The sequence below is a fragment of the Malania oleifera genome, chromosome 6 (genome assembly GCF_029873635.1).
Source record: "Malania oleifera isolate guangnan ecotype guangnan chromosome 6, ASM2987363v1, whole genome shotgun sequence".
Taxonomy (NCBI): domain Eukaryota; kingdom Viridiplantae; phylum Streptophyta; class Magnoliopsida; order Santalales; family Ximeniaceae; genus Malania; species Malania oleifera.
This window is the reverse complement of record NC_080422.1, coordinates 37,340,794-37,354,084: the sequence shown is the minus strand read 5'-3', so window position 1 is coordinate 37,354,084 and position 13,291 is coordinate 37,340,794. Positions and strand designations below refer to the sequence as shown.

Here is a 13,291-nt window from a genome sequence, read left to right as displayed (position 1 = left end):
GCTGTCGACTGAACCGTGTGACTTGGTCAACCGAACCTTAAGTTCGGTCGACTAGTGCTCTCAAGTTGGCAAGAATTACCACATTTAAAATGAAGTTAAAATTTAGTAACTTCACTTAAACTTTTTCCAAAATGACTAATATGTCCCAAACGGTCATAATTCTTCCCATGTCTATATATATATGAGATCATTTTCTAAAATTAAGACGAGATTAGGGAGTTAGATTAAGAAAATTCTCTTTGAATTTTTGAGTGCACTTTCTTCATACGCAACCTATATACTCATCCATATAATCATTCTATTGCCAAATCCTTTTGAGTAAGAGTATCTTGGGAGAACCTACACTAGCTTATACTCTCATTGCTTTGATTGTTTGTTGATTTTATTGAGAGTTAAGTTCAAAAGTCTTCCCCCTTGATTTAATCAATAAATTCTTGTGTGGGGAAACTTTTTACTAGCTTTCGAGCCTTTGCATTTTATTGCGAGACTCTTAAGCTTGTCTTGTGTTGTGAAGCAAATAATTTTTGACAAGCTTAGTTTACAAAATATCTCTCGTGCTTAAAGGTTTTTTTTTATAAAATCATTTTAAGATATTTGATTATACTCTCTCATCTATTATTGTTGAAATTATTTTTTAGAGAGTTAGCTTGAGTTGATTCCAGATTATTTCATTGATAAATATTATCCTGGGATAACTCGTTTGAGCTTGTGAATCTTGCATTGTTGTTGCAAGTATTCAAAGGCTTGTTCTTGTGCTTTGTGAAATATTTTTTCAAACAAACTTGATTTCAAATATCTCCTGTGTTAGAATCTTGAGAAAATCATCTTAGAGATATTTTGATTACATTCTTTGAAAATCTTTGAAACCCTATTTGTGGTTGATATATATCTATATATTGTTTCAAAGATAGATTGCAAACACACTCTCACACTTTGATTGCCTAGTGACATTATCTTGAGAGTTGTAGTATTATCTGCACTGAGCTTATAGTTTTTACATGTTTGGTGTGCATTGCTTAGTGCTTGTGCATATTGTGGTACATATCTGCTTAGTGTTAGAAGCATTTTACGTGTACGCAAATTATTGTTTAAATGTATTGTATTCCAGGAAAAAGCTTGAAGAGGGAGACTAGCCCTAGTAAATAGCCCCGGATTGACTTAGACCCGGTTAGGAAAGTTAGGTGCATCGTCCTGGTAAGGTGTAGGTTGAGGTTAGTCCAGTTAATTGACTTTATTGTAACTGGTGCCGCACCACCCGTTAAGTGATCCTTAGTAGAATCCTTAGGCTTGCGAGTTAGAGGCGGGGACGTAGGTAGTATTGGCCGAACTCCGATAACATATCGTGTGTGCATGTTATTTTTTCATAATTTATTTATAGCACATGTATGTTATATTGTGAATGTTGCGCATGATTTAATTTTTGCATTTGAAACTGTATAGATAGACCCTAGGTTACGAATATACTGCAATTAGATTAGCTAAACTTAGGAATAAATTTTAAAATTTCATTCACCCGCCCTCTTGGGAATACACCAATTCTAACAGATTTTATTAGGAGTCCATAAAATATGCTTTGTTGGCATATATGCTCCTTTGATCTTTTTTTTGAATTAATAGGCTTTGATTTGTTAGCATATATTATCCTCAAACAATTGACTTTGGATATTTTTGCGCTCCTCAGACTTTATTGTGATGATTTGCCTCAGATCTTTGACATTTAAATCATCGACAGTTTGTTGAAACTATCAATGACATCACTCTCATTGAGTGTGTCGAGCTGTGATGCATTGTTAGCAACCATAATATGAATTAAGGTGTAGGATTGTTAATAAAGTTTAGTGGTATATGTGTTTTACCAAACTCCCATTGTTAATAAAGTTTAGTGGTATATGTGTTTTACCAAACTCCCATACTCATGCTTCATAATTACACAATAGTTATAATAAAAAAAGAATGAAGCATTTGTAAATGTATTCATATGCACTATTGTAATAATCTATAAGTGTGTTTACAAATATAGTTACAATTTAATAGATAATGTGAAGTTTCTTATTGAAGTGAATAGTGTAAAGTTATGTTTCTTGTTTCATCCATCCGCATAGGATTTTTTTCCTTTTAAAAAAAATGGTAGCATGGTAAGAGAGAGTGTGTATGTGTGGTGTGGTATGGTATGGTGTGGTGTGTGTGTGTGTGTGTGTGTGTGTGTGTGTGTGTGTGTTGTAAAGTTATGTTTCTTGATGTATGTCGTGACTTTAACGTGCAAATCTTTATGTTCTTCCTTAAACTCATGACTTCATCGGTTTGAAGTCATAAATGTATTCATATGCACTATTGTAATAATCTATAAGTGTGTTTACAAATATAGTTACAATTTAATAGATAATGTGAAGTTTCTTATTGAAGTGAATAGTGTAAAGTTATGTTTCTTGTTTCATCCATCCACATAGGATTTTTTTCCTTTTAAAAAAAATGGTAGCATGGTAAGAGAGAGTGTGTATGTGTGGTGTGGTATGGTATGGTGTGGTGTGTGTGTGTGTGTGTGTGTGTGTGTGTGTGTGTGTGTGTGTGTGTGTTTTGTAAAGTTATGTTTCTTGATGTATGTCGTGACTTTAACGTGCAAATCTTTATGTTCTTCCTTAAACTCATGACTTCATCGGTTTGAAGCACCACAATTTTTGAAGAAGTCTTCGTTGATCGAAGGAAAGATCACTCATGGCTGAAGGTGTGCGACTCTTCTTACTCATCTTCTGATGACTCTAGGTTGCTTGAAGTTGACCTATTTGCGACTCGATCCACAGCCCCACTTTGCACATTCACCTTGTATAGAGGGTTCACCTCCAAACCAACATAGTATTGCTCTATTCATTAAGCTCTTACATAAAAATATAAAATCAAAATTAACAAGCCATGAGATTGAGCCTTATCCCCTTTTGAGAGAGGACAACACATGCAAACCTTTTGCCTCTCTCTCTCAATTTTCCAAAAAGATCACCTTAAAAGCAATTGTCTAACAAGCCAACAAGCCATAAATTTGGGACGCATGGAATTCGAATGGTGAAATTCTAACTACCACATGATTACAGAATTCAACTAAATAGTACTAAATAATCGTGAGAGGTCATCAATTACTGGAGAAGAAGATGAATAGTCAGAAAGAAGAGGAATAGTCAAAAAAGCAGATAAATGAACTTTACATTATAGAATTTGGGACATTGATGGAATTTAATTTTGCATAAATTAAACATGACGGGTAAATTTGAGATTTTGATTTTTGTCACCTAGGACTAACAAAATTTGGATTTTGTGCTTTTAGAAGTACTATAATATAATTAGGTTTAGGAAGATAAGAATTGTTGTTTTCTTATTTAAGGACTACTAATAACTAGGAACTTGTAATTTAGTAAATGATATGACACAAGACTTTTTCCCCTTGTCCAAGCGTCTTACAAATCAACTTTACTCTATGACATACTTTAAATTAGAATATATAATTATATGTTAATTTACTCTCATCCTTTACTCTTTGATAATCTTTATTTTCTAGTGGTTTTTTTTAATAATATGTAATTTGAATTTGTACTCACATATTTGTTCAATCATATATGGATTTCTATTATTTTATTTTCAACTGAATAAATTTGTAAATCAATTTATCCATAGCAATGCACATGCATCTGGCTAGTTAACTTTTAGATGAGCTTTATTTTCAAATTGAACCCAATTGAAACTCAAGTATTAAATTGAAGCTTGATTTACCTTTATTGTTGAAATTTAAGGTCCAATTAGATAAATAAATACATAAACAAACAAATAAATAAAATTTAATAAAATAAAATGATGCGTGCTATGTGTTGTATTTCAATTATACAAACCAACTCATCATCTTTGAAGCGGTTCACTAGTCATCGAATCGACGAATGACAGATGGCAACTTGCTGACATTGATTCGAAACATGTGTTATATATCCACAAACTCTCAACTGCGGTAGTTGGACATAAGAAATGTGTCATAGATCTAATCGTTTATCAAGTCATATGATGTCCGTCATATGAAAAAATATAATTGAGTTGAACGACATCACCTAGTGACATCATGATGATGCCACATAGCCACATGTTGGTACCACATTTTTTTCCACCTCTATTTGCTGACTTCAGCATGACATTATCAATGGACATTATCTTGACATTAGCCCTAGATGTAGATTGCTCACGACACCACTTGTCCTATTAAACTCTTTTTTAAATTTTGAATTAAAATATCATTTAAAAGCTAGCCAAAAAAAAGAAAAGAAAAACTATCTAGAAATTGCCAAAAGATTAGGAAATACAAAAATTTCTAACAAATTGGAGAGCCAAGAAAATCCATAAAAATAGAAAATATCACAAATATAAAAATTAAAAAATAAAGAAATTTCACATAATTTTTTAAAAAATATTCTAGTTTGTAATGTATTTTAAGCTTTGTTTGGCTTTACATTCATGTTTTCTTATTAGTATCCTATTGTGTGTGTGTATGTGTGTGTATGTGCATGTGCATTTGTGTGCATGCTTCTCCCATGATGGGATATTCGATAATTGAGGGTCAATAGTCCTTATTTACACTTGGGGGATAGTTAGTCTAGCAAAACCACCTTAAATTCACTTGATGTTGTTAGACTTTCTAATTTTCCATGCATGATCTTATATTCATTTTATTTGTCTTGTTTACTTCTATCGCATGTTTTCTTATATATCTTACATATTGTTTGCATGCTTATCTCTATCTTGCCTATGTGCACAAGTGGGTGTATCCCCTACGATGGGAAATCAATGATCAAGCCTCACTCATCACTTTGAGGGGTGATTAGTCTAGCATAATCACCTTGAATTCACTCAATGATTCCATTAGAAATTTTAATTATGTGCAATACTTTCATACCTGATTTACTTTCTTTGTTTGCATTGGTTGCATGTTGTCTTGTAGTTTTGTTCATTGTTTACACGTCTTTCCTGTTTTGGATGTGTATGTTGGTCTGTGCACCCTCCATGATGGAGAATAAAATAATGGGGTATGTAGACCTCACCTTTAGATGTAGGGGGCAGTTGGTAAAAAAGATATCACCTTAAATTCACTTGATGATCCTATTAGACTTTTGGATTGTGTATGTGTATATTATATTCGGCTGGCTTGCACTTCTTTCTTTGCTTTTCACTATAATTTGTAACAAAACCTATGATGAACCTTGGAGACTATGTGCGTGCTTATGAGATCTTGAGGTGAGAATGGTCTTTGTCTTGTACAAGTCTACCCTATTAAAAGGATGATAAATTAATAGAAAAAAAGAACCAAAGTCTTGATAAGTTAAATTTGAAGGTAATGTTAGACTAGTACCCTATCGTACTCTCGAACCCAACTCTAGTGATGCAAACCATGACCCAATTTTTTTGGCCTTATGTTTTGCTTAGAGACCAGCTAATCAATAGTAATTAGGTGATACCTAGGTAAGTAAAATATTAGTAATGATTTCTTGGACTTTATTAACCCCATTTCATAGACACCATTACCCCTCACACTACTATACTATTATTTCATATTGGGAAAGCCATTCCATGAGTGGCCAATTCAACCTGCCAAGGGAGCTTTTCACCCATATATGTGTGGTTATATGCCATTGAACTAGGATCAACCATAAGGCCTAAGATTGCTTGATATAATGATTTTCCTGGCCAAGATCATAATGGGTACCATTAGTGGTTCGAAAGTTCTTGGTCCTTATAACGAAACACACAAAGGAATTTGCTTGTTGTAATTAGAGGTTGCTCGCCCAAGACCTACCATGTGGCTACCATGGAAAAAAAGGAATGAGGAAGATTCACTCTTTGACAAGGCACATATTCTCAACTAAAAAACCAAGCTCTCTCTCTCTCTCTCTCTCTCTCTCTCTCTCACACACACACACACACACACACACACACACACGCACTCACACACACACAAATTATTACTATGGCTATTATTATTATTGTCAAATAACATTATTACTGTTAGTATTATTAAAAAATTGAAAATTAAAGTAGCATTTTTGTAACTACTTGAAAATTTTAAAAGGAAAAATATAACTACTTTCAAAAGCAAATAATGTCAAAACCTTTTATTGTTATTCAATTTTCATATATAAATATTTTATAATTAAAGAAAAATTAGCTAGTTTTTTTGTACTTCTTTGGAAAATTGAATTAAAAAATATAAAATATTTTTCACAATCTGATGAGCCCCTAATGTTTGAAAATCGTAAATGAACAAATATCCACTTGTAACAATGACACAAGTTGCAAGAAACATGGTCCACTAACCTAGCAAAAAGGGGGTAAAAAAAAAAATGGTACATTCTCATTTAGATATATATTTTTTAATAAATATAGGGTCTCAAATTCAACAACAAACGCAACTCAAGCATTCCACTACATCATTCAGACATTACCAAAAACGTGTCAACCCCCATCCTAACAAATCAAACACAAACATCCATCATGGCTACTGCTTTTATTTATTTATTTATTTTAACTATCATTTTTTAGGAACAAGTCTTGTAGAATCTTGTGATTGTCATCGTCTAACTCATGCCCTTGTATGCCACTAACATCCCTTTATTGCATATTTGCTTAGATATGTCTGGAATGAAATCGAATTTATCATTTAATTTCTTCATTCTGATTGAAACATTACATTGTTGCTTATAAAAAGATTAGATGGTACTTGTATTGATGCCATGCCCGCCGTCACAACCCCTCGAATTGGATAGTTTGAAATAGCTGAGAATCCTAATTAGGATCTTGAGTCACATTTGGTTCATAAAATGTCTTAACTTCAACGACACAGCATTAACAATACAAGGATTTAACTTACAAAGAAATATGTATTATCACGACTTGCGGATATTTTAACAAATCAATTACATAAAATAGATAAATAATGTCAGTTTCCAAATGTTATGATTAAAATTTCTCTTCAAAGAAATAATATAAATTTATGCATGTGTGAGTTTTGAATTACTATATCTTTTTTACAATGGTTGTCTTATTACACACGATTACTTTGGTTTATTAGGATGACTTTCCTAAAAATAAAACGGCTGTATTATATGTATTTGATAACTTGTAAAGGAAAATACAATGTCGTCATTAATTAAATGGCAATGCAATTTTTATTTTTATTTTTTGAAGTCCATAATATGAAATAGATTAAGCGCGACTCTTTTGGAATTCAGCATGAGGATATTTTTCTATCATATTTCATATTCAATAAAAATAATACGTGCTTGTGTGTGGATTACTTTTCTCTAAATAATTATATCACTATATAATTTTGCTTCCATTACTATCTTATTCAATTTTATTTTTAGGAGTGGCATTCTGCAAACAAAGGGAACTTAATGGATTATGGCACTTGCATAAATCCTCACACATACCTCCACCTTGTACGAAGTCCTCTCTCAAACTGCTCCACATTGGACCTATGATTTTGGTCGCCACAAAATCAAATAAAGCTCCACATAATATAAAGGTGAGTTCCCCTCCACTCGTTCAATGGAAATGAGACATATCTTCTACTTTGCATTGTGTAACTTTCAGACATAAACCAATGCAAAGGTAAAAATACTATCACCTGCCGGGTTGCATGGATCAATTACTGTCATTTTCTTAGCTGATATGGAGTGACTTGTTTAGAGTAGATGCAAAAATGCAGTGCCACTCCAATCAATGGAAAAATGGTTCCCCGAACTTCAGACATTTTTGCCCAATATTTTATCAGCAACTGGAAATATAGGAGCTATATCCACTGGCACCTGGAAATAAAAGAAAAGGAGAAAACTGATGAAAAGATGAGAACAATCCCCCTAAAAGAGAATTTTCTGGGTCAAACTCCAGTGCATGTCATGTTTTCAGAAAAAAATATTTCCTGCTTTTGTTCTTTATTACCATTAGTTTTCCTTTTAAATGATACGGAGTACAAAAATTCTTTGGGTAAACAAAGGAACATCCCTGGAGGTGCTTGGTAGCGACCTCCTCTGAGCTTCCGAAAACTGCAATATTCTCCCACTGTGATCAACTCCCTTGTATCATTAACTAAAGACTAAACAAAATATTTTAACACTCAGGTAATGGTGAAGGGACTTGAATTTGAATGCAAAAAGGATCTTGAAGGGAGGATATTGCAGTTTTTAAATCCTCTACGGAGGTAAGTGCTAAATTTAGAAACCTTGGGCACATGCCTAAATTTTATCCTAATCCGTTTAGTTGTATGCCACCTCTTTATCCAAGTCTGTCTAGAGACTTTCCCAATGAAGCTATTGTCAAATCATTTAGCTGACCAATTGAGGACTTAAGCCTGTGCAGTCTCTTTGTGCAGCGTTACTGACTATATTGATAACATTTAAAATGCCATATTATCTTGCTAATCTCTTTTATCCAGTGACTAATTTTCTTAAAATGAGAACACATGCATAAGTGACAAATAGAATGTTACAGCTCATACCTGAATCTTCTCCAATTTTTCCAATGCATGTTTCAATGGTGGTGTCATTTTGCAGTACTTTTGCATAAGCAAATTTGCACCGTCTTTGTCACCTTTAGCCTGTATGGTAAGTATCTCCCTGCTCAAGCTCTCAACTGCACTTCCAACCTTCCAACACAAAAATATGGCCTAAATTTCAATCTCCATTAAAAATTAATAAATAGGGAAGTTTGAATAGTTTACCTTATCAAAATCAACAGAAATCATTCCATCCTGATGCAAAATAAAGGCCCCTTTTTCGAATAACCAGTTAAACTGCAGTGCTTGCCCTTTCCTGATATTGTTCAGCAACATATAGTTTTAGTAAAAAGTAACATTGCATGGTGGATCAAGGCAGAAAAAATAGAAGGCATACCCATGAGCTTCCTCTAACCCAAAACGTACTGAGCGGAAGCATCCAGCAAGGAAAGATACATACATGGACTTAATCAAACTCTTTGAAAGCAAACCCTGCACCACAGAATAAACATTGACCATAAAACTAAAAATTTTTAGATATTTCATGACATCCAACCAACATAAGTATTAGTACTGTGAAGTGGATTTTCAATTTTGAATAAAACACTTACAACACCCACTGCAGAGAGCTCCTACACCATGCCAAGCCCTAGGGAGTGCATAATATACACCAACCTTAACTCCATATTTTGAGTGTTTTAGCCACTTGCACTTTGAACTCTAGATTTGAGGTATAACATACTATCACTCATCTTCCAAAACCAAATTTCTTCTATTTTGCGTTTTCCCTGAAAAATTATGAACTTGGTGGAAATGGGATACAACAAGAATAAGAACAAGCCTTAGGTCCCACTAGGTGTGGTCAGCTACATGAATCCTTTTCGCCAATTCACCCGATCGAAACATTTTACTCCTCTAACTTAGAGCTATTAAATACTTCCTTACGACCTCATTCCAAGTTATTTTACGTCTACCCCTACCCTTTTTAATACCAGATTAAAATAACTCAACTCACTCCTCATATGTGCACTACTAGGCCTGCATTTCAAATGCCCAAACCATCTAAACTGCTCCTCCCTTATCTTGTCTTTGATTAGTGCTATGCCTAGTTTATTGCATGTCTGTTCGTTACGTTATTTATCTTTTAATATTATACCACTCATTCACCTTAACATTCGCATTTTGGATACTTTTACTTTTTGTACATTTTGTTTCTTAATGCCAACATTTTGATTTATAAAGCATGGCTGGCCTTACACTAGTCTAATGGAACTTTCCTTTTGATTTTAAGGGTATTCTATGATCACACAACATGCCGACACACTCCTCCATTTTACCCGACCTCCATTTCTGGAAATTGGATCAACCTCTGATATTGCTTGGGGCATCCTAGGGCTAAAATTGAAAAAAAAACAAAAACAAAAACAAAAACAAGATTCACCCACACTACTCAATTCTACCACTCGTAGTTGGCCTGGTGAAAGACATTTGGAAATCAGCCTAAATTTATCAATTAAATGAACATACAAAGATACGAGAAGCATGAATTACACAAAGAATATTCCCAACCATAAAGGTGGGTATCAACCATGGTGCTGGCCTCTAAGAATAAAACAGCAGGTACATTATTGAACAAAAGTGCCATAGTATTGTAGGACAAGAAGCACCAAGCTCCTTTGATAGAGATCAAACCCACTCCCTTAAAGAAGGATAAATGGGAAATGGAAATTTGTAAATTACCAATGTGTAGGGATATTACTGCAGATATTCATATTGTTTAATGAATGGGTAGATAAACTGGCTCAAAATAATCTATATGCCTTTCTCTTAGGTTTTATCCCCAAAAAATAAGTTGGCCTATAGCAAGTTGGCTGAGCTCATGATAAAATTAAAGTGAGGAAGTAGGATTAAGCCTGTTGAAAAGTGCTGAATGTAAGAGAGAGGCTTATTATAAATGATAAGACATGATGTGACTCCCGTTTAGTAGATTATAAGAAATCACAATGTTTAGCGCAATTTTCTTTGGCTTGAAAGCAGAACCTAATACTCCACTCAAATCTAAGAACATTTTTCTTGGATAATAGAATATTGTATTAAGAATAAAAAAAATGTACAATGGAGGAGGACAAGATGTCCTCAATATATCAAAAAGCTACAACCAGAAAATTACATGAGAGATGCCATCCATTCCCTTTGAATATCTGACAGCGATAACCCTCAAAAGACCCTGAAAGAGCGAGCTCATAACAAAGCCAAAAAATAGCACTCTACCCAGTACATTAGGGCAAGATGTGCGGCTGTTAAAGATTCTTAGCAAAAACTGCTCTGCTCCATAAAACACCTCCCTTTCTACTAGAGCCAAAGCCCTTATGTTTCACTAGCAAGAAGTTTCCCACATCCCGAGGTATCACCTGAGCTTCACCTGTGTAAAAAGAGCATTCCAGAGGTGTGATGCCACCTTACAATGCAGAAAAGGTGAGCATCATTTCATTGGTCTCGTGGCACATAATATACATGTCAAGTAGAGAGACATATAGGGACTTCTAATTTGAAGCATATCATGCATATTAATCTTATTCAGTAACATAGTCCAGATGAAGGTCTGGATTTTCCAAGGAACCTTGGCCTTGCAAATGATGTGGCTCCAAGGAAAAGCAATATAAGAAGGGGTGTTTAAGATGCGTGAGGAGAAGGATTTTGAAGAAAACAACTCTAGAGAATCACCCTCTCACTCTCTCTCATTCTCTACTGGTAGAAACAAAATGGTCTAACACAGAAAGCAAGGTGGTTAGCTTGTCGACCACTATCCTGAAATGGAAATCCCACGAAAGAGGGCCGCCCTCAAAAGATACAAAAGAGCTGATAGGTGTGTTATGGACAGAAGAAATTTTAAACAAATGAGGCACATTCAACTCCAAAGGAACCTCACCCACCCACACATCCTCCCAAAACTGCACCCTATTACCATTCCCAACTTTGAAACAGGTGAAAGGGGAGAAATGGCTTGCCACCTGGGACACAAACTTCCATGGGCAAGCATGAGAAATAATACCACTTCCTCGTCTCCAACCCATTTTGATGGAGCCCATATTTGCTTTTGATCACCTTGTTCCATAGGGAGTCTACTTCTAGTGAAACCTCCACAACTATTTACCAATTAGGAAGATGCTTTTGGATACCACATTGCCAACCCCCAGCACCCCTTTCGATTGAGGTTTACTGGCCGCTTCCCAACCAAGTGCCTCTTTCTTGCCCTCCCCATGACCAGCCCAAAGAAAGTCATGCATCAGCTTTTCTAAAGCCTTGGTGCTTTTAGTTGGCACTCTAAAAAAGGAAAGTAAGTAAATAGGAATGTTGGATAGGGAGGCACTAATTAGACTGACAACCCTGAGCAACAAATACGCTCTTCCAACTCTCCAATCTCCAACTCTCCTTCTCTATCACTGGATTTGAAAGGCTGTGGAGTTTTTTCTTGGATGCAAAGGTAAGTAAGCAGTCATTCTAGAGACTGCCAAGGCTTTAAGAGTAAGAAGATCCTGAACGCCCACCTTGATGCCAGCCACCCCGCTCTTGGATAAATTGACCTTTAAGCCTGAAATCTTCTTGAAGATCTTAAGCAAGATAACTTCACAGAATTTTGCAACATCATCTCAAGTAACACCATGGAATTATCAGCAAATTGAAGATGAGAAACCTCCACTTCCTCCCTCCCAACATGAAGACCTCTGATCACTCCCAAGCCTTGGGCACACAAGAACAGTCTACTCAAGGTGTCTACCACCAGGGGGTGAGCAAAAAAGGAGACAACAGATCCCCTTGCCTGAGCACCCAAGACACATTGAACCATTTTCTAGGTTGGCCAGTAACAATGACTGACAAGTTGGTAGAGCATAGCAACCTTTGATCCATTTCTGCCACATCACCCCGAAACCTATCATACACATAACCTTTAATCCTATCATATGCTTTCACAAAAACTAATTTAGATAAGAGCCCCCTCCTCTTAACATCCTCAACAACCTCATTAGCAACAAGCACAGCATCTAAATTATGGTGAATGTAAATCTTCTTTTGGTTGTACTATGAAATTCACATGTACCTTGTGTTTTTAACAAATGCTCTTTTTCTGGCTTATCACTTGTACTTAAATGACGATTTTTGCAAAACTATTTCTTTCCTAGGCCTGCCTCCATTGGTTTATGGATGGGACAAGGCTAGTCACATACCATAAATAGGGACGTGACAAATATAGGCAACCAATTGCAGCGCACAACTCAGAAGCAACCACAACAAATAGTGCAGATACAGAAAGAAGCATTTGAAGAGTTCAGGAGGCGGTCATGATCGTCACCATCATATACCATAAGCAGGGACAAAACAAAGATAGGCCACCAATTGCAGAGCACAACTCTGAAGCAACCACAAGAAATAGTGCAGAGACAGAAGCATTTGAAGATTTCAGGAGGTGGTCATGATCGTTACCATCATATACACATTGCAATGCAGCACCTTCAGGCCTCATGACTCAGCCAGCATACAGTCAGGCAAAGAACCAATCAAACACAGCAATCAAACAACCTCAGTATATGAGTGAACAATGCCATTGATACAAATCACATTCAGTGCTGGAACTGTTAATTGAACAGCAACTAAGCCACTAAACTACTATCTCAAGTGGGGCAGGACACACACAGCATTCAATAAGGGATGAACACACTTAACCAGAAGGAGAAATAGATCCCTAAACAACTCTCAATCCAGCTTGTTGATTTTAGA

At 35.3% G+C, this 13,291-nt stretch overlaps 1 protein-coding gene across 4 annotated transcripts in view; it reads right to left on the bottom strand.

The window, feature by feature from the left end:
* Positions 1-7,396: 7,396 nt before the first annotated feature.
* Positions 7,397-13,291, bottom strand: part of LOC131157054 (nudix hydrolase 3) — a 136,847-nt gene continuing 130,952 nt past the window's right edge. For all 4 annotated transcript variants that reach the window (XM_058110909.1, XM_058110910.1, XM_058110907.1 and 1 more), the window contains 4 exons: positions 8,913-9,007; positions 8,741-8,831; positions 8,519-8,665; positions 7,397-7,829 (listed from right to left, as the gene is read on the bottom strand). In XM_058110909.1, coding sequence (XP_057966892.1) covers positions 7,767-7,829; positions 8,519-8,665; positions 8,741-8,831; positions 8,913-9,007 — 396 coding nt within the window. In that variant the 3' untranslated portion in view covers positions 7,397-7,766. The remainder of the gene's footprint in view (positions 7,830-8,518; positions 8,666-8,740; positions 8,832-8,912; positions 9,008-13,291) is intronic.